The following is a 22,819-nucleotide window of genomic DNA, read 5'->3' as shown; positions in this document are numbered from 1 at the left end:
CTCAAGAATTGTCACTACTGAAACACATACAGTGCTGTGATAAAGAATGTGCCCTGACTCGATTTCTTCTATTCTCTTCTATTTCACATTTGAATGTTTCAGATCATCCAACTAATTTTAATATAAAATAAAGGCAACACAACTAATTACAAAATGCAGCTTTTAAATGAGCATTCCATTTACTAGAGATAAAGATTTATTTAAAACCTATATCACCCATGTAACAACATAATTGGCTCCTAAACCTAATAACTGGTTGTGCCACTCTTGGCAGTAGCAACTGTAATCAAATGTTTGCGATAGCTTGCGATGAGTCTTTTACATTGCTGTGGAGGAAATCTGGCCCACTCTGTTTTGCAGAATTGTTTTAACTTGGCTACAGTGGAGGGTTTTCGAGCATGAACTACCCGTTTAAGGTCTTGCCACAGCATCTCAAAGAGATTCAAGTCAGGCATTCCAAAACCTTTTTTTTGTTTCTTTTGAGGCATTCAGAAATGGACTTGCGAGTGTGCTTTGGATCATTATCCTGCTGCAAAACCCGACAGCTCCAGACCATCGCACTACCACCACCATGTTTGACTATAGGTATGATGTTCTTATGGTGTAATACAGTGTTACCTTTACACCAGATGTAATGGGACCCATGTCTACCTAAAAGTTTCACCTTTGATTCATTAGTCCACATAACATTATCCCAAAAGTCTTGGGGGTCATCTAGGTTTTTTTTGGCAAATGCGAGACAAGCTTTTGTGATCTTTTTGGTCAGCAGTGGTTGGTGCATTGCAACTCTCCCGTGGATGCAATTTTTGCCCAGTGTCTTTTTTATTGTGGAATTGTGTACATTGACCTTAACTGAGGCAAGTGAGGCCTGCAGTTCTTTAGATGTTCGTCTGGGTTCTTTTGTGATCTACTAAATGAGTTGTCAATGCGCTCTCAGTGAAATTTTGGTAGGGCGGCCATTCCTGGGAAGGTTCACCACTGTTCCAAGTTTTTTCCTTCTGTGGATAATGGCTCTCAATGTGGTTCACTGGAGTCCCAGAGCCTTAGCAATGGCTTTGTAATACTTTCCAGACAGGTAGATTTCAATGACTTGTTTCGCATCTGTATTTTAAATCTTTTTAGAATGTGGCATCATGTGCTGCCTTTGAGATCTTCTAGCCTGCTTCACATTGCCAGACAAGTTCTATTTAAGTGTCTGAGTGTGGCTAGTGAAATTAAACCCAACAGTCAATTGCATTTGGTTAACTGTTTGATTTAGTAGCTAAGGTGGAAATTACTTTTTGACATAGGGCCATGTAGGGTGGAGTGCAGTTTTTCTTCAATCAAATAAATCATTATTTAAAAACAGCATTTTGTGTTTACTTGGGTTATCATTGTCTAGGATTAAAAGTAGTCTGATGATCTGAAACATTCAAGTGTGACAAATACGCAAAAAACAGAAGGAATTGGGAAGGGGGCAAATACTTTTGACAGCTCTGTATTTTCTGCATTTAAGTAAACTTTTGTGCACTTTAATAAAAATATTGTGATTTTAGGTGTGTACAGCTGTTCAAAACTGTCTGCTACTCCAGTACTGACTAGCATTTTTGAGCTGTGCTTTGTCATTACCGAACAGCCACTAGTACTTAAACATTTGGTGAAGTTAGCCAGTAGTGTTATGATTGTTTTGTTATTCATTCAAAGCAAAAGTATTTTACTCTGAAGTCCCAATCAGTTTCAAGTCTGAAATGTGTTTTCAACTCTAACTTTTACCCAATTCGGTCAAATGATCCATATACACGTTTTGAAGCAACATAAGCTGCTTTATGGAACGGTGATGTAACACAGTGGTAAACATGCTCATATCCAAACTTTTTGAGTGTACATTTACAACCAAAAAGATTATAGTTCACAAAGTAACATAGAGTGACTAGATTTTACATAAAGTTCATAGAGTAACATATGAAATTTACTGATCACTGCTTTGTATTTTGTTAGCATTTCACATCCTGTCCCACCTTTTTGAAACTGACGTTCGTAATAATATTTTAAAAATATAGCAAAGTGATAATTATAAGTCTAAACTTCTAAGGGGTAGTGAATAAATGCTTAGCTCTCACTTCTTTTACAGTTAACTAAAAATGAATGAATTTATTAAAATTGGGATGGGCATATATTGTCTTCTAGTATTAGTAACAGTGAGCATAACCCTGGATGTGTTTTGTTAGAAGTCAGTGTCATTTAACAAAAAAAAATCAGAAAGTCGTAGAAACTTCCTACAGAGGGAAAATGCAAGGAGCTTCAAAGGCAAAGGCCCATGTCATGACCCGTCTCTGCCGCCCACAACCCCCACCTGAACGATCTCGTTGCTCCAAACGCTGGTGTCCAGTTTCAGACTCTGCACTTTGGACACCATTGTGCCCAAGCTTCTGTGCTGGCCTGCGGGAAGACAGAACAAAAGAGCCATCACACCACTCGCCACGCTCCATTCACTCTCTTTGGCCTGGAATGGCTTCCCAAGATGCTGCCTCCAAGCCACTTCTTATCTTTAGTGATGGGCACACAGGAGTCGCTCGGGTAAGGGTTCAAAGCTCTCTTAACTACTGCCATATTTCCAACCCAACGCACTAGCTATATGTATACAATGCAAAATAATTCAAACAATTTTCCTTTTGCATATAACCCAGCAGTTCCACTGAATAAAAACTATATTTAGCATTTTATAAAACAACAGAGCTCTTAAAACAAAGGTTTGGGTTCGTTGGAGTGATGCCTTAGAAGTATCATAATTTGTTCTCTAAAGAACCTTTCAATACATGTTCTTTTAAATAAGCCTAAAACTAGCATGTAATTTGTTATTGTCATATAAGATGATATTCTGTAGCACAGTATTGCATCCTTCAGCCTCATCAGTTTAACATGATTCACAATTTTGTGTGCTTTTTGCATTTTGATCCATCATTGTTCTCTTACTACAATACTTGTTGTGCACTGTGAATGTACATCAACCATTAGCAATCCCTCCTGCAAAACAAGAGAATGCACTGATGTAGAGGCTAATCAATATAGATGTGATGTTCAGTTTCTTAGCTGTAACATTAGCCATCTGGCTTTCTTCTGAATTAGCAAGCCAGTGGAAAAAACACCTTCATTTGTTTGTTTGTTTGTTTGTATGTGGCTGTAGTCCTTCAAAAAGTTCCCCCCACCTTCAAGATACATCATCTGAAGGGGGGGTTTCCTAGTCTTTCAAAGAAAATCTCATTTCAGAGACTGCCACGGCAACACTGTAGGAGGAGAGTAGGCTAGTTCAAAAAAGATGCTGCAATGATTAATTTTTCATTTTGGCAAGAGTTCCCCTTTAAGGGAACAATTTTCTATGCTATCTCTGGCATCACCCCAACCTAATCTATATCTGCCACATCCGTTGCATCCGGCTGATTACCACAGGCAATAATTTACTTTCTCTGTACTCACAAAAAAAAACAGAAAACCTATTGACTACACACTGGCTTCTATTATAAGTGTTTTTGGAGTCAGTGTGTCTTCTGTTTTCTGTACACATAAAAAGCACAGAAATTACAGTCTGAGGTAAGAATATTCCTTTAAATAGCCATCTACTGAAAAGTTCATTAGGAAACATAAGGTGGTTTGTCTATAGCCATACTCCAATAAGCCCTTGTGGCACTTTTGAGAGTCTAAACCTAAACTAATAGGATTTTTGATTGTGCATCACCACTGACACTGCAAGATTGGCCTTTATCCATGTCTGGAGAGCCATTCCTGTAAGATCCATCAGATTGATAAAAACACTTGGGCTGTAGAAGTATCCCACCAGCTCTCCCATACCTGCACAGTTCTTGCAGATGACCACGCAGAGATTGATGGAGGCCCAATCAGGATTGATGGCTTTGCAGTCAGCGCAGACCTTGTTGGAGCGGTTGGACCAGATCTTCTCGGCCACCTCGTAATCAGAGAGCGTCTCTGCAATGGACTCCTGCAAAGCCTCCATCCACTCACGCTTCTCTCGCTCTGACTCAGCCGTGAAGCTGCAGAGAGAGGAGGTCAGCTATTCAGATACTGCAAAACTAGTTCACTTCCTAGAGCTTATTTGCTTTCCTTTCTGCAGGAGGCATTTAGCTGAAATGCTCTTCTTCACAGTTTCACAATTTTCTTCTCTGCCCTGCAAGTCAGTAAAATAATACATTGTGGAAATGAGTATGTCTACTACAATATCTATTTAATCTGGGTTTTCATAAATTAGCTACACCAGCTTTATAATGCAACATAAGGTCCAGAATTATACAACAGATTATTAAATCTGCTACATTTTCTTCTATTCTGTTTTTTCCACTGGGTTCAGTTTTCACAGTCACAATTCTTTTTTACATGGCCATTTCCAACTAAAGTGGTGTAGGTGGATATATGCAAGTGCGTTGGTTTTTGCAACTGCCTAAGACAAAAAAGGATAAGACAAAGGATTCAATGTGGGGTTTTTTTGCAGCTTCCCTGTGTGATATATATAACTGTGTTGACTGGGGAATGAATCCAATGTTTTGAAACTTTAGTGTTTACACACTACACCTTACTCTGTTATTTTAAAAAACTGTTTTCTGCAATATGGGCCCTTTAAACAGATCCATTCTAGTTCTAAAATCTGATTGGCTGACCCATCTTCTAAGCCAATAGTCACCAGCACTGGTCCTGGAGATCTACTTTCCAGCAAAGTCTAGTTTCAACCACAATCTGCCACACCTGCACAAGCTAGTTAACTTCTTCAGAAGTCCTTGATTGGCATATTTGGCCACACAGATCAGGTAAATTCAGTATTAAAAAACACTGTGCTGTTCATGGAACAATCTCTGACCATTACGTTGCTTGGCAACCATACTGCCTAGCGCAGAGATCTTTAAGTCCAGAACTTGAATCCAGTTTCCAGGTAGGCCAGTTACATCAACAAGTAAGTTAAATATCAGTAATTACAAAATCCAGGACTGGAATCTGGATTCAAGGTCTGGATTTATAGAACTCTGGCTTAGTGCAAGAATGGTATATTGTGCTTATTATTAAATCATATTAATGACTTGATTATTAATCAAATTGATTTTGCCTACCAATACTGCATAACATCTTAGATGGTATTGTATCATGTAATGCACGGCACATTGTTTATTGGTTTAAAATAGAATTTTCTAGACTTCATAATCGCTGTCCATGCAAAAATAAATGAGGGTTCAAAAATGTATAAGTGAGCATAACTGCACACATAACATAACAGTAAGCATTTACCTGAATGTCTTGTAGGGGGTTATTAGGTCAAAGCTTTTGCCCTTGCCATCTCGGATTGTCGCACCTCTGGCCTCTATTACACTGATTCCAATTCCAGTCTTAAAACACTACAAAAAGCCACACAGAGTGTAAGAAAAACACTTTAAACATTTAGAATGCTGGTACTCTTATGTCAGATTTCCAGTATATACTTCACCTACCACATCATTGAGAAATTAGGCTACCAAGACGCGGAAATTTTGCAATGGCCTAGAACACTTTGAGGAAGGAAGAGTGTATACAACAACAGAAGAGAATGCTGTGCCTGGGTGCATTTCCTGGACAGTTGTGTAAGCCTTACTGCTGTGCTGTATGAGTGGTGAACACCAAATCACCTGCTCGCTCTTGTACAGCCAAATCTGTTCTGTTATAATGGCGGTGTAGATCTTTGACTTGGTCCCTTTGAGCTCTAAGAAGCCGCTTTTCTGGCAGTGGCTGCCCGGACCAAAGCGTGGCCTGCCAAACACCATCTGCTCCTTCACTCGCTCCTGCAGCACACTGCACCATTTGCTCCGCTGTACTGTGGTGAGCAATGACATGGGCAAATTCAAAGAGTCCAACCAAACAGAAAAAAAAGAAAAGATTCAAATCCAAGCCTTCTGCACAGAAGAATACGATGCACTAAATTTACTTTTTAGATTTCCACATAAATAAAATAAATCAATACTGTACTGTGCAAAAGTCAAAGACCACCCTTCATTTATTTAATTTCCAGACAAACCTGCCACTTCATTTTTTATTATTTACTTTTTTGAGCATCAAGAAACAAAGAAACATATTCATGAGAAAAAAGAGGCCTTAACAACTGAATATAATATACATTTTTTCCAGTATGTAGTGGGTCAACCATTTGCCTTTATTACAGCTTGCATTCTTTTCAAGAGACTTGCTTTCAGTTTTTTCAAAGAAATCTGCACAGATATTTTTCATACCTCCAAGGTTCAGTCTTAGAAGTTGCATTTTCTGCTTCTCATCACTGAAGTAATCAGTGAAGATATTCAGTAATGTCTGGACTCTGGGATGGCCAGTCCATTGTTCTAAGAACATCAGCACCTTCATTGTTTAATCTGAAAATGTTTTTTGCTTATTTCCTTTCTCAGTGAGGGCTTTTTGACGGCTACACATCCTTTCAGACCCACTGTGTTGAGTTGTCTTCTCACAGTGGGATTTTTTTCATAAAAAAAATATTTTAAAAAAAAGTATTTTTTATCTGATGGTGACAGTTTTGGTGGAGTCCCATTTAATCTATATCCTTCAATATTTTTTTCACTTCATTTCATTTGACTTTCCCCTTGCTATGCTCATCTTGTATTTAATCACCTATTTCATGAAAAATGAATAACTTGTACTGAATCGATGTTTTGACTGGAAATCAAATTAATGAGGGGTGATGTTTGACTTGCACAGTAGTGTATATTACTGTTGATGTACATGTAATTCAACACAATAATTGTGAAAAGTAAGTAAACCGAAGGACAAAATAATGTTAAAATTGTATTTGTGTATTTATACATTAATATAAATTAGTTTAATGTGCTTACATGTTATATATTTAATATTCATACCATAAATTACATATATTTTATATATTTTATTAATGAGGACAAATGATGTACACATTTCACAAATTCACTGCATTCCTTTTTTCAGTGTGATATTGGTTTCTAAAGTGGCTTTGACTGTGGAGGCCAGAATAATTGGCACAGAAAAATAATTAAATAATCATTTTAATTTTAAGATGGCACTGCAGAGGTGACACAGCATTGGTGCTCTCTGTCATTAGTGCTACAGGCCTCCAACAGGACCATGGAGAAGGAATTTTCTGTTTTGTATAAACCATGGCCCCCCAGTTCCAGTCGTGGAGGGCCAGGATCCAAGCACATTTTGGTAATTTCCCTGCTTGAACACATCTACTAAACATTAAAACTGGAAACCACCAAACCGTGCTGAACTAAGGCCTTCGAGGACGGAAGGTGCCCATGGTATATACTGAGATTACCACTACTTATCACTGGAATGGAGTTCAGCTTTGAGAGGACTGTGTTTACCTTCATTGTCAGCACGAAAGACAAATGTCCGATGGCTTGTCACTACTTCAAACTTGTTGTCTTTAGCTACACGAGCCATCTGTATAGCGGCCAGAGGAATCACACCTTTTGGGTACATGTCCTAAGAAAGAGAGATAGTGAGAAAGGCCATTTGTGTGAGGAATTAGAACATTGCAACCTTTCAACTTGCTAAAAACATAGTGCTATGTTATGCTGGTTTGTTTGTTTGTTTTCTGACGACAAATTGATAGGTAACAGTTCTCACTCATTTAGTTATGCTATCAAGCCACAGATTAAAACTAATCCTAAACTACAAAAGGTTTCAAATGAAAATCCACATTGACAGTGCAAATAAAGTAAGCTTAATGAACCTAAAACCTGTTTCACAGTGTAATGCAATCATGGCTACTGTTATCTCCTCATACCTTTTCACTGCCATAGTACATCAGGTTTTTTCCATCAAACTTTATATAGCGCTTCTGGAACACATAATTCCTAAAACAGACAAACAAAGATATCAGCTGTGGCCTGGCAAAGAGAACAAAGATATCCACTAAAACAACAGCTTACTTTAAACCATCTCATTGTAAAATACACAACAATTCAACAAGGTCAAATTAGAAGACAGACTCTTACAGAAAAGTCACATTTATTTGTCATGTGAGGTGTGCAAAAATCACGTGTTAACAAGTAATCACACCTTTTTTTTCATGTGGTAACACATTCTGAACATGTGTAGTGTGCTAAAACCATGTGTCAAATGTGAAATTTGCATGACTTTTTTGTAAGGGATACAAAAAAGAGTTGATGCACAAAGGAAGAAGAAAGAAGGCTTTTATCTAAGATAAACAGAAAAGGTAAGGAGATGTAGACACACCGGCAGGAAAGTACGGACAGGAGGCAGAGACAGGCCTTGAGAAGGGAGGAAATGCAGAGACAGGATGAGAGTAGTAGGCCTGATAGGCCATACCCTTGAGGGGAGAGCTTGTCCAGCCAGCCACTGATGATAGGCGCAGCCCGCTCAGACAGTGAGGTGTAGCTGGCATAAGGGGAGATGGTTTGATCCTCATCCAGTTCACTGGGGAACAGGGTGCGGGGAGGCAGTGAGAAGGAGCGTGAGGCAGACGAGGGATCACCCACTGTGCAGTAGCCTGGAGAGTCGCCAGAAGAAGTGTGTGAATGACGCTTGAGACTGGACCTGAAGAGGCAGCAACAACAGGCAGACAGATTTAACATTACAGGGTGGTTGTAGGTCAGCATCCAGTGCAATTGACCTACACATGCTCCACCAATGAACGTGTCCTTTTGTAACTACTGATGCAAAGTTGGACAAGCTATACAGAGCAAAAATCCAATTCAACATAATGAGAAATCAAAGTGAACAACTAATTTTGGTTAAAAATAAACACATTTACATATAAACTCACTATCTGTCCAAAAGTATCCAGACAGTCCTAATTAGTGAATTTAGAAGTTGTGGGGTGCACCCATTGCTGAAACAAGCATTCAATTGTGCACAAAAAGCATGAGCCTAAGGTCACCATGCCCAACGGCAAACGTCAGAGAAGTATAAAGCCCCCAATACTGAGCTGTGGAACAGTGGAACCTTGTGCTCTGGAGTGATGGAGCTCCATCTAATACCTTTGGGATGAGTTAGAGTGGCATTTATGATCCAGAACTAATCATAAAACATAAATACCTCACTAATGCACTTCTGTGGCTGAAAGTACTGTAAGCTAGACATCAGATGGTATTTTAACCCCTTTTCATAGTAGCCATTAAACTTGTTTAGGAGGTCCTTCATTTCAACCATGCAGCACTGATGGGACATATGTTTAGATGCAAATGATTTACAAAACCTGAAGCGAACTGGACTTTGGTCTTGTAGGTCAGCAAGCAAGTCAACTTATATGAAAGTGTTTTTGTTGTGTGTTTAAATGATTTCTTTTTATTATTGAAGATGTACAGTGTTTTAATATAAAGAAAGCTGCTGCGGTGCTGTCGGTTTTATCTCAGCAGCTCCTCTTTCATTCCTCATTCCTCTTTCATTCCTCATTGTTCGCTAGCAGCTCAGTACAGTCACAATATTCCACCCTCAGAAAGCAAACAGTGTTAGCTAATGTGATTACAGAGTTACAGAGAAAAAAACAATATTTTGAGAATATTAAATGAAAATATTTCAGTCAATTTTGCCTACTAGGGGGCCTGCAGAGAGAGGCTAGAATATTTTATTTAATAATTCAATTTTTAGGAACAACAAGACGTTAGTAAATTAAAAAAAAAAATATATATATATTGTAATTATCTATTCATTGTAATTCATTGATATGTTATCTACCTTGGGACTTAATCACCACTATTCACATACAAGATATTGCGGATGTTAAATTAATTAAACCTTCAATCTCAGTGTTATACTGCTTTACCAATCATGTTGGAATAATCTATAGATCATTCTAGACACATCTAACATTTCTTCAATTTTCATATCTTTCTACAAATTAGCTGAAACCAAAAAGTTGTAGGGCAGAAGCATTATATTAAAATCATTTTATATATGTATCTGCAACAAAATAGGTTTTGCATTATTGAAAACTGTGATTGCAAACTTTTGAACAGTAGTGTATGACATAGAAAATGTCTGCAAATCTATTAGAGTAACTTCCACCACGCTACAGTAGCAAGTGATGTAGACATAAGTGATACTTAGCTAGTGTGTCCTGAGTGTGACCTTTCACATGCATACAAAATAAATATATTTTTTTAATTTAATAACATACTAAATTTACATATTTAGATAAAAAAAACTGACTTGTATATTTCTCATAATGCTGAATGGGATTTTTGCCAGTGTTCTGTTAAGCTTGTTCTTGTAACATTTGCATGCATAAGTCAACTGGGAACATTTCACTACATGAGATGAATTTTTTTAGCTTTTAAATGTGGCTTGATACATCTGTTTTTCATGCTGGCTTCAAAACAGTATTTACCCATGATCCTCTCCTGGCTTATCCTCTTTAGTTCCAACCTTTTCTCCACCCTTGGGCCTTTCAACCTTAGCAAAATAAAACACAGAAAAAGTAAATTAGCTTCTTCAAATGGTTTTCAGCAGGACCATTTCCTTTCATTTATCATCTACTTGTCTCCTACACCCACCTCAGGATGTTGATATTGTCGCTTGCTTTGGAAAACAGTTTCACAGTATGGACTGATAAGTTCATCTTGCTCGTCTGCAGGCGCTATTTTAGACAAAAATGATATTAATGAACGTTGAACATAAAACAGAGAGAAAACTGAAAGCGCTTATGATACATTAACTAGGGTAAATCTAATGAACCTACCAAATGTCCGTTTAGGTGGTTCTGGTGAGATGTGGTTTAAAGTGCTGTAGACATACAAATCTGGAGGTTAGAAGTTGAACCCTGAGGATAACTGCATTGGGTTAATACCAAATCATTGACTGTAATGTTAATTCTGTGGTAAGCTTACCTATTGCTTTCAGTAGATGTGTTGAGCTCTTGTCGTGGGGGAGGAATGGGTACAGAGCGGCTCCAAAGAGTGGGTGGAGTGCTAGGTAAAGTGCCACAGTAGATTTCATTGGAGATCATTTCCAGGCCTGAGCATGGAGGGCTAGGAGGAGATCCGGGTGTACTGGTGAAAGGAGAACACTGATAACTGGAAGGGGAATCAGGCGAGGAGGACAGGGGAGGGGTGCGTAGCTGATCCTGATCAGACATTCTTCTGAAGTTAAAAGGGGGAACCCCTCGGTTGAACCTTGGGGGTACTGGAGGTAGTGGTCCGCTAGTCTCTGGGGCTGAGATATTGCTAGTCAACTTGCCTCCACACAAGTTCCGTCTTGGGCCTACAGACCCAGGGATGGGTTCCTCAGTGGGAGAAACCTCCAGTACTACAGGACTCTGAGAATCCTGAGAGGAGCTCCGGCAGATCTGTGCTGCTTGTCGTGTGGGTGGAGAAGGCTGCTGCACCCTTTGTTTGTTGAATACAGTTCTAGGTTTAGGAACTGGCTTCACAACGGCAGAGCTACGCTCTGAGTGTGAACGTTTCACAAGGGCAGACAGATTCGGAGTTGAGCTGTTTCGCATGACTTCAAAGGTCGTGTCTACATTGCCTTGAGGAGAAAGAGGCGCTAACTCGTCAGGCGTCACCTCGTGAATGGCTGACTCTGAGTTACAGCGGTCCAACAGGGAGTCCTTCCTTTGATGCTGGCAGATCAGCTGAATGTGCTCGACCAGTTTGAGGATCCGCTTCCTGTGGCCGGTGGCGGTCACGCCAAGCCTGTTCAGAGCTGTATTGTCAACATGACAGAAGTCCCGGGCCAGTAGAAAGCCTGCCTGTCTGAAGTCGTCCAGATACCGCTCAAGGTGAATGGAAGCCAACAAGTCCTCTGCATCTGAGCCCGGATCAATTGTTGCCATAGTGTACATGGGCTATGGGATTAGCCTGCATGTAAAGCAGCTGTAACACTGGCCAAGAGAGGAGGAGGCCAGTCCCTCATCTAAGAAAGGAAGCAAAGACAATGCATCAGTGCTTGTATGTCTTTCCCATTGCCTAGCATTATTTTTGTAGCAATGTATGTATGAAGATCTTAATACTAATATGCTTTTACTTATTTGTAGCATAAAAGCATATGTGGTTAATTCTTAACAAATGAGTGGCGGATAGGCGCGGCTGAGAGTTAATGGCCTTTCATGACAGACTGCTTTTTTTCAGCAGACTGAAATGTGCATCATTCTGGCATTTCCAGATGAGGCCCTGACCCTTCTTCCAACCACTTAAAACCACTGCTTTAGAACAAAGACTGATGTCATTGATCAAACAAAGGCACATCTTTGTTCCATTTAACCAGCCATTCCATATTGAACATGTGGGAACACAACACAAATGCAAACCTAGAAAAGTAGTGAATCACAAAAAGACCACATATGCATATCAAGTGACATCACAGCATTTCATTGCTTATCTATTTTTAGGAAAGTCCCTTTATAGAAACAGGACTGTTGGAAAATCATTCAAGGAAAATCATGAGGCACTGGGGCATTTGAGAGAAACATTAACTATACTGGGGGCTATCCAGGAAGAGGCTTTACATGGGCGGGAAAAGGCTACTTGGCGGGGAGGGCATGACTCTGTGAGCCCCCTGTGCGGACACTTCCTGCAAAATGTTCGGAATGTGCTTGGCCATAGGAGAGATACTTTCCTGGCTTCTGTGTCCCAAAGGTTGACAGTGCTTGAGAACACAGCCCTAAGGAGAATCTCAAGGCTGTACGAGTGGACCGCTGCCAAGCCCGACCAAGGGGAGGAACAGAGAGCAGCTATATTCTATCCTAGCCAAGAGGTGGAGTCTCCAGCAACCCTCAAACTCTCTCTAATCAAAGGGTGGAGGCCTCCCCTCAGATGTGTCACACTACAGACAAAGGATTTACAAGGCTCGGTGTGCATCCCAAATGAGCGGTTCGACTTCAATAAGCCCACACAAGCCAGAACAAACAGCAGAGTTTCACTCTTACACATCCATAAATAATAGGATCAAGGGTACCAGACTCCACATTTGGCACCATGTCTAAAACATGATATCACTCTTGTGTTTTTCTTCAACATAGATATTTTAGGACAAAAGATAAAGCAGCAGAACAAACTTTATGCCATACATATTGTAAGCTAGTCAGTGCAGTAGCTTATAGTCAACGTCAGTGCCATCACCCAGTGCTGAGGGTGAGCGAGAAAGCAGACCCTAGGTGGCCGTTGAAAAGGGCCATGAGTCATATCCTAGATTTCCTTTGTCTGCACTCTGGACGCTAACCTTTGGCTCCCGCTCACTGATACACCGGATTCTACGCAGGGCAGGGAGGCAGGAAGCTCATGAAGCAGGCAGATAAAGTCTGACCTGGGGAAAGCCACTGGCCGGGTGTTGTCTTTTTCTGTCTTACTAGCAATGCACAAATCTCCCTTCAACAGCAAGGCTGTCATCACAGGGCTAAATCAGTCATCCATGTTATGTTCTTTGAATGCTGGGATTTACGTAATGTGCAACAGACACTGAGAAAGGTAACAGAACACTGAAGTGAAAATGTAGTTGATACTCCATATTTGGTAAATAACCACTAAAAGCAGTCTCTGTGGCTAGATCAACTGGATCAAAAGTGGTTTGGTCTCAGGAACTAAAGTCTGATGATATTCAGCAGCCAGACGGTGAACCAGACAGTCACAGGATTTTGTGTTTTAGTTCATCAAACCTTAACCACATCATGTGTTTGAATCAGTGCCTAGGCCTGTTAGTGCTAAGAGCTCACATGAACAACAAAGAGACCTCCTTACAAATGCGGCCTTATCAGACCTGCATGGGCTCTCACACGTTGGAAACAAACACATAGCAAAACGTGCCTGAGCTATAGACTGCCACTGTTCAATAAGGAGAAGCAGACTCATACCAGGGAATGCCAAAACCACAACTTCTGCCTAGACAAAACATTACAGTAGTAAGCTAATGGTTTCAGTTATGTACTTAAAGACAAGGGAAAAACACATTACAGTTGGAAGTCACAGTGGACGTGCAACATTACTTGTGTTAATGAAATATACCAGAATGAAAGTTGTGCTTTAGTGCCATTTGTATTTGTGTGAATATATTGTCTGTGAATGTGGTGTGTACAAATTTATATTAAAGTATAACTTTGACAGTTTGGTAAATAAGGCTCCCACAGAAAGTGAATATCTATTCCAGGGGTGCACAACTCAGCCCAATTTGGTGATTTACCTGCTCAAACACACCTGATTCAACTCACCTGTTAATTGCCAGGTTTAGTGGGTGTGTCTGAGTAGGGAAACAACCAAACTGTGCTGGACACTGGCCCTCCAGGACCGGAGTTGTGCACCCCTGATCTATTCTATATAGAGGTGAGCGACATGGCAAAAAAACAACAGGAGAAGGAAAAAACAATCTTAACTTTTAATAGAAGTTATTGGAGAATTTATTTATTCCAATTAATTCTGAAGCTTTTGTATTGGTCCATTTATCATAAACTTTTGACACTATGTAAATGATGTCAAAAACTGAAAAAAATACAAAAATGCAGAGGTTTTGTCCCAATAGCAACGCTTCTGAGCAATATGTTCAGAAAGGCATAATATGATGTAATTTATCATGATAATGATAAATATCATCACATTGTCCACCCCTAATTCTATGTTAATCATATTTGTCTGCATTAAGAAATGTGCATGTTTGAAATTATTCAAAATGTTCTTTGCAATAGTAGCACAGCCCAACTGATACATCGGCTGCCAACATGGGCTTTTATCTGTACCTGTGAAAATATCACTGATAATTTGCTGATAATTACTGACTTTTTCAGGTCACAGCACTGCATGGGTTCAATCTCACAATCTCCTGATAGTAAGGCAAAGCACTGGACAGCTGCACCAAGTGGGCGTCCCTATTAATGACTCACCCACATTTTTTTAAATATATGACAGAAACACAGGTTGACCAGGTAAATTTGAACCCAACATAATATTTGTATTTGTATATCCAAACTTATTACAGCATTTGTTTACTTGTTCAGGTATTCAAATAAGGCAACAAATTAGCGAATGTTAAAGCTTCTACGTTTATCATTTTTAGATGTGAATCACCTAGACTTGGCTAAAGCGAATTTTTATGTTGTGAAAATGAACACGAGGAAAAACAGTGATGACTGACAAATCTCTACCATGCAAAAAGTTGCATGTACCATTTTAAAGCATTAACAGACAAAAACAGGCCTATCTGTAATTGCATTTCATCATTAATGGCAGTGTGTCAGACTTTGTCAGAAGCATCTATCTCTAACATCTAGTGATGGCAGCAGTTGAGACAACAGTTTAAATGGGACAATGTTTGTCTGGTGACTACATTCCCTCCACAGACGGCTGTGGGGACGGAGGGGGGAAGGGTGTCTGAAGATAAGAACTCTGAGAATAGAGGCCTTTACAGGCTGACTGTGGAGAAAATAAAGATGGTGGCTGAAATCAGACTTGCATGGCATGAGAATAACAACAGCTTTTATAATTCTCACACCACATGAGCTCTACATTCTCACACCACATCAGTTTTACACTTTCACATCACATCAGCTTTTCATTTTCAAATCAAGACTATTTCATGTTTTCATTCAAGCATTTAAGTTGGGCTCTGATGAACCGTCCTCCTCTTGTCCAACCAATAGTTATCTTAATGACCAATCTGGATTTTCTCAGCATTACAGAAAACACAGGATACAGCTGTCCCTCAAACACAGACCCACTCCCTCCTCTCTCCCGCTACAGAGGAAGAGAGATAATGCCCCTGATGTGTAGATAAACTGGACATCAACACAGTCTCCTAATGTTATACTGAGGGCAAACACCCTTTACGTGTTACTGCAAGCTGTAATAGGAAGCTGAGAAATGTCTAATAAACGATATAAGGAGGACCTTGCACTGAAACCAAAACATGGAACACAGATAACACAAAGAGACATTTCTTTGTCAGTAACCTTGAGTTTAATTATCAGTCTCTCACAGACATTTTATTGCTAACACTAAAGTACAACTCTAGCTCTGCAGGCAATTCAGATCAGAGCTTAATGAAACAGTTTAAATGCTCTGTAAAACATGAGCTTTTTTAAATAGGTAAAGCAATTACGTGCAATAGTATGTTTTTGTAGCCCCTCACTTGATTTCTTCTATTTTTGCTAATTTGTCACGTTTATAAATTTTAATATAAGATAAAGACAACACAAGTAAAAATACAGTACAAAATTCAACTTTTAAATGATCATTATGATTTTTGAAGATAAGCATTTATTTAAAACCTATATCACCCATGTATAAAAGTAGTTGCCCCTAAACCTAGTAACTGGTTGTGCCACTCTTGGCAGTATCAACTGCAATCAATTGTTTATGATAACTTGCGATGAGTCTTTCACATCACTGTGGAGGAATTTTGGCTCACTTTTCTTTGCAGAACTGTTTTAATTCAGCTACACTGGAGGGTCTCCATTCATGAACTGCCTGTTTAAAGTCTTGCCACTGCATCTCAATGCGATTCAAGTCAGGACTCAGCCACTCCAGAACCTTAATGTTGTTTTCTTTGATCCATTCAAAGGTGGACTTGCGAGTGTGCTCTGGATCATTGTCCTGCAGCATAATCCACCTGCACCTAAGCTTTAGGTCATGAACTGAGGGGCGGACATTTTCCTTCAGGATTTTCTGATAGAGAGCAAAAGGCAAGTGATTTAGATGTTTATCTGGGTTCTTCTGTGACCTCCTGGTAGAGTTGTCTACGTGCTCTTGGTGAAATTTTGGTAGGCCACCAACCTGGGAAAGATCAATACTTTTCTCCATTTGTGGATACTTGCTCTCACTGTGGTGTGCTGGAGTCCCAGACCCTTAGCAATGACTTTGGAACACCTATTAGACAGGCAGATTTCAATAACTTTGTTTCACATTCGTATTTGAATCTCTTTAGAACGTGGCATCATGTGCTGCTATTTGAGACCTTCTAACCTGCTTCACATTACCAGACAGGTTCTATTTAAGTGATGATTAGATTCAACAGGTCAGGTAGTAATCATGCCTGGGTGTGGCTAGTGAAATTGAACCCAATAGTCAATTGAATTCGGTAAACTGGTTGATCTAGTAGCTAAGGGGGCAATTACTTTTTCACATAGTGCCATGCAGGGCTTGGTTGCAGTTTTTCTTCAACAAATGAAATCATCAGTTAAAAACAGCATTTTGTGTTACTTGGGTTATCTTTGTCAAATATTATAAGTAGTCTGATGAAACGTTAAAGTGTGACAAATATGCAAAAAATAGAAGAAAATATGAAGGGGGCAAATACTTTTTCAAAGCACTGTATGTAAGATGTTTTCGTTGCAATAGAAAAAGTAGCAATACTGAGACATGAGAGAAAAAAAAAACATGCTAAAACATTGGTGCACTGCTGCGGGTCACCTTTTAAAGTCTGAAATAGTAGCTTTTAGCACTGGGTTGAACTTTACAGAAGTTTATTGGACCATGTCATACATTTTACCTGTTAATGTAACAGGCACAGTGTCGAAAAGAAGGTCTGGCTCGATGTTTGTACGGCTTATCAGCTGTACTGATAAAGATATTATGACAACAGTAGATTACATCTTTAGAAGACACATACTTCATTAAGTGAGTTCTCTTTGAACACTCTTTCAATATGCTTGCAATCATCAGTTTCATCTGCTTGAGAGAGTATGAAGCTCGACCCATGTTACAAAATGCTCTTGCAGACGCCGTGTACAATTACAAATTTTCACCAGAAAGGACTCCGAATACTCAAATCTTACATAGTGATGTTCACCCTAGTTCTGGAGGACCCCTTGCCCTGCACATTTTTGTGCTTTCCTGCCAAAACACACACACTTCAACTCAAAAAGCGCTTGTTAATTAGCAGATTAGTTGTGATCAGGTATGTTGGGAGCAGAACAAACACTAAAATGTGCAGGGCAGGGGGTCCTCCAGGATCAGGTTTGGGAACCACTGCTATAAACAACCTTGTTTTTCTAAAACCTCTCAGTTTTACCCTCTGTCAGCTAAATTGTTCACTGTTAGCACAGTCCACAGACTTCTGAGAAATTAAGCAATTTACAAAATTATGTCTTATAATTTTGCAGTTAGAGCAATTTGTAAATATGTAATTTTTTTTATCCACAATAACTGTAACAGTTCAGTCACCTGAGTTCATCCAACCCCAGTCTAAAAGTAGAGGCTACAAGCAGGAACTGAGCTGTTGAGAGAAACTACTGCATGTAATACTGAAATGTCACTTAACTCAGATTTAAACCCCTATACAGCTCATCTTACTGTCTCTGACTGTTTTCTTCTTTTGATTTAACTAAGAATGTTTGTTGTTCCTCAAAATGTTCTTAACTTATTTGTTCTTAACTTTTATTTTCTCAAGATTCCCAAAAATAAACTATGACTAAGGTTCTTGAAAATGATTTTATATATATATATATATATATATATATATATATATATATATATATTTTAATAGTAAAAAAGTTCTCAATTACGACTAAATGTTATGTCAATTATGACTAATGAGGAGGGGTCACCTAATATAGCCTATAGTATCTTTACGATCTAGCCAACAGACAGAAACCATTTGTGTTTTAGCAGACAGATGAGTTTACAATATAACAACCACAGCATTGAGCCAGTTAGCCTGCACCACACCCTAACAGTTAAATGAATAATCCAGCTTTTTTAAAAAATAAATTTATGAACATGCTTATAACTTATCCTAAGAACATTCTGAAATGTTTTCTTAAAAGGTTTTTGTGAATTCAGCCTCAGGAACCCTATTTAGAACCCCTATTTTCAAATAAGCATCTAAGTGCTACAAATTAAAGTAGTTGTCCCAAACACAATAAAGGCCTTTCATTGAGACGGGACATCAGCGCTCACTCTGGGTTGTAGCTATAATGAAAGATCTGAGTCTACATATGAAGATACTTTCCCTTTACTTTTCATGCTATGCATACATGTATGTAAATAGAGACTTATCCATACATAACACAATGGTAAGATGTTTTGCTTATGACAACAATGTCGGCAAACTACTGCTTTTAATTAAATGATTAAGTAGAAACCTGGGATCTTTTAAAGTACTGGTTTTTAGGTTGCTCTGAATGGAGTTTTGGTTATAGCTGGTCTCTTATTTATTCATTCTGGCAATGTGAAATCTGCATGCAACACTGTCTCTGTGGTTATGTGCCTTATTTTGAACTTGACTTCTGTCAAACATAACACCACAGCAGACAGAAGTGTGAAAATGCATCAATGCAGAGTGATGCAGTGATCTGAAGGTAGTGATTCAACTGCACTGACTCTACAATGTTACTCTATTATAATCAGTTATAATAATTTTTATTAAAGTCAATTCCATTTTTTGGCTAAATTTCCTATTGACTTAGACATTGAGTTAATGTCTTATTATGCCCTAAATTATTAAGCCATAAGCAAACATTTCAACTGAACAGATTTTTGCATATAGTTGTGGCAACTACTTGGGCTAAAACTCTGAGCACAACTTTGCAGAACTTCTTAGCTCTTCTTTGTTTATTTGCTGACAACCTAGAATGTATCACTACACAGTTGCTGTCAGAACAAAACCTAATATCTTTATTTTTGCCTTTTTGTACATAAATTTAACATGTCAGCCGTCACTTATACTATGCCAAAATTTTCAGTCAAAATGACTTAGAATGAAATGTCATTAACTTCCATTCAAAGTTAAGCACAGTTTTTCTCTCTCCTATAAAGTTACCATTTTGGAGATTCAAGGTTTTGTTCTGACAGCAACAACATGTTCTAAACACTAGCCTGAGTGATAACTGCTCTGAATACCTGGAAAAGGACCAGGTAGACAAGCTGTAGCATGCCATATTCCAGCGACAGTCACAGGTGAAATAAATCATGGCATTCTCTTCCTTCTTTCTTGATATTCGGCATCAACAACCACTCGAAGCCACGTGACTTTGTTCTGTACACTGTATAACCTAGAGATGCCTCTGCCTTGTCAGCGCTGATGTAACCAAAGTACAAAAACATCCACAAACATCTTCCACTTGTATATCCTATTCAAACATCCCAGTGCTTCCAGTGTGAACAATTAGTGGAAGCTGTAGAGTCAAAAGCAATTTGTGAAAGGGAGAAATCAAGGAGGAGTTTGGGATGCAGGCTGCTGGGGGTGTGTATAAATAACAGTGAAGAACTATTGTGCGACACAATATGTCATTGTTTGGGGCTGGCTGATCAGCACTGCTAAGATGACAGAACTCACTTGTGTGGTAATATGGCCCCTCGCTCGGCCATATATTTGTCACTCTGTTCCTCAGATTGGACTAAAACCACTCTGTTTTAGGTTCATTTACACTTTCACTCTTAAGGAAGAGAGTGTTCTGCCATTATAAGGTATAAAGTAGGGGTGATTCACTATACTGGGTCAAAGATTCTTCATTTTTATGAAATTTTAAATGTGAATGAAGAAAAATTATGCATGTATTGTTGGTGCACAGCCCACTAAAGAGACTAGAGCTGGGAATGGTGTAGTGTATAACATGAAAGCAGTGGAGTGGATTGTTGATCAGTGCTAGTAATTTATGAACTTTGGCATTCAGATAATGTGATGGTATTAGATGGCATAAATAACAGAATGTCAATTCTGTTGCAATGCACATTATCATATTTTTTAACAGTGATATCACGGTCACAATGCATTAATGTACCCCTAGAATAAGTAAGGCGCTTATCCATGGGTAAGCCTGGGCCTATCCAGACAGATGACAGGGCTACCCCAGTGCAGTCATTGTATTATGACCACAATTACACTCTCTGCATCAGTCCTGAATGTGTGAGGTACAGTCCAATTGACCAGTCTAAAGCTCTGCCTCATTTTCTCAGCCTTACAATCACCATTTAGCAACCGCTGCTATCCACCATTGCCTCAGTGGCTATTCACCACTGGCTATCCACCATTGCCTCGCCAAGCATTTAGTTATTTAGCAGCCCACAGTTATTTCCCATTGATTCTGAATTTGAAGCTCCATTTTATGGTCAAAAGACATGCCTAGAGATCTGTAAAAGTGAGATCCCCTTCCCACAGTACATTAGGCTGTTTTCTAACTAAAGTCAAAAGAAAAATTCAAAAATGTCAGGTAGTGCTAAAAATTTGCTTTGTCACTGTCATCAGTGGTCTGTTAATTTAGAACTTCTTCTTTTACAACGGCAAAAAAAGTGTCAAAGTGTCAAATCTTACATCTACTTCCACACAACAAGTCATGAAAAGCTAGACCTACATCAACATTTTTCATGCTTGCAATGGCAGTATGCTTAAGCCGAGGATGCTTGGTGATTTAGGTTAGCTCTTTAGGTTTGCTGTGTTTTGCTGTGTGTTTTTCTCATCTCAGCTGTCCTCAACTGAACTCAGTTATGTCATTATAGTGAAGGGTGTTGCAGTCTTGGTTGGATTAGGTAGGATGATGTTTGCACTGCTGTCAGCAATAGGCTATAGTGTGCATTTGAAAATGTTTCCTAAATACTACACACTACCTCTATCTACACCACTGTTTGATCACCAATGTTTGGTCTCCTCCTGGTCAAATGACATGTTTTGTTGATTTTCTGTTATCATATCATCTACAGAGAACACACTTCTCCATGTGCTGTGCAAAAGTTATAGCACATTTTATGTTTTATTTTTTGCACACTAAAATTTTGCCCAAAAATGAATATTTTAAATGCTCCCTGTAGAGGATGAGTTGATTTATTTTTAACAAAATCAACAAAAAATGTATTTTGTCTGGGGGTGTTCAAACTTTTGCATATGACTGTATCCACACTCCTGCCAACACACAAACACACACATAATGTCTACACTGCTGTTTGTAGGATATCTCAATCAAAACACAATTACAAACTACTAGTAGCACTCCATACAATTATCTAACCCATTTTAGAAAGTAAACAGTGCCGCATATTTACAGGAAATGGTGTGGTAAACAGCCGCTGTGAAACATTTTTGGTGTTCTAAAAATAGTGGCTTGAAACTGTGGAGATAATTTCTGAAAACACGCTTTCCTAAGTAAGGAGTGTCATCCCACTGGGGTTCACAGGAAGACAAACAGCGATAGCTTAAAGACTTCACAACATTGTCATCATATTTTGCCAATTACCTATCGTGTAAGAAGCTCTAAATGCACAAACAATAAAAAAATTATATATATCAAAAACAGCTTGGATGAGAAATTAAAGCTTTCCTTACAACACTTGCCTGTAAAACAAGGGTGTCTCAAAACCAATTCTAAGGAGTTTACCAAAAATATTGATACCTAACTTCGAGGTGTGACACGGAATCTGTCAAAACCGAACAAGTGTCATGTTGCGAAACTCTCCACAAAAAAACCCTCCAGGCAGTGTGCATCGAATTTGATGGCGGCTCAGCCACCATCATGTTTGATGTTTTAAAGCTCCATAGGCTGAAACAGTTAATGAGATTTACATTAAACATACAGGAATAAACAAAACCCTTCCACTCTGTAACTTCAACTGTAATATTTCAGCGCTTGTTTCACACATATATACACATAGATGCACACACACAAACACAGTGAACAAAACATGTCATGTTGTGACACGTCCAAAACAAGGCATTCAAACACATGACAGGAGACAAAGTTTCTCTCATGCCTCTCTGAGAGAAACATGTCAGTTCATTTCTTCTGGGCCCTTATCATTCGGGAAATACTGCAGTGACCATTGTGAGCGGTCATATCTCAGCAAGATCTGAAAACATTCCTCATCCCTCAGCTCCCATTCAGAGCTGTGGGAGAAATCCAGCCCACGTTCAGTACCAACAGAGTTACCAGGTCAACACAGCTAAATCTAGTTTT

General features: G+C 39.0%; 1 protein-coding gene across 1 annotated transcript in view; it reads right to left on the bottom strand.

The window, feature by feature from the left end:
- The window catches only part of arap3 (ArfGAP with RhoGAP domain, ankyrin repeat and PH domain 3), a 38,722-nt gene that overhangs the window by 15,095 nt on the left and 808 nt on the right, over window positions 1–22,819 (bottom strand). Inside the window, exons 2-12 of the mRNA XM_036568542.1 lie at window positions 10,842–11,868; window positions 10,694–10,737; window positions 10,509–10,591; window positions 10,343–10,407; window positions 8,323–8,550; window positions 7,778–7,847; window positions 7,353–7,473; window positions 5,640–5,824; window positions 5,266–5,372; window positions 3,826–4,025; window positions 2,333–2,418 (exon numbers count right to left, since the gene is read on the bottom strand). Of these exons, the coding sequence (XP_036424435.1) occupies window positions 2,333–2,418; window positions 3,826–4,025; window positions 5,266–5,372; window positions 5,640–5,824; window positions 7,353–7,473; window positions 7,778–7,847; window positions 8,323–8,550; window positions 10,343–10,407; window positions 10,509–10,591; window positions 10,694–10,737; window positions 10,842–11,797 (2,145 nt within the window). The 5' untranslated portion in view covers window positions 11,798–11,868. The remainder of the gene's footprint in view (window positions 1–2,332; window positions 2,419–3,825; window positions 4,026–5,265; window positions 5,373–5,639; window positions 5,825–7,352; window positions 7,474–7,777; window positions 7,848–8,322; window positions 8,551–10,342; window positions 10,408–10,508; window positions 10,592–10,693; window positions 10,738–10,841; window positions 11,869–22,819) is intronic.

The sequence above is a fragment of the Colossoma macropomum genome, unplaced genomic scaffold (assembly GCF_904425465.1).
Source record: "Colossoma macropomum unplaced genomic scaffold, Colossoma_macropomum, whole genome shotgun sequence".
Taxonomy (NCBI): domain Eukaryota; kingdom Metazoa; phylum Chordata; class Actinopteri; order Characiformes; family Serrasalmidae; genus Colossoma; species Colossoma macropomum.
The sequence above is the reverse complement of the archived record's forward strand: the minus strand, read 5'-3'. Positions and strand labels throughout refer to the sequence as shown.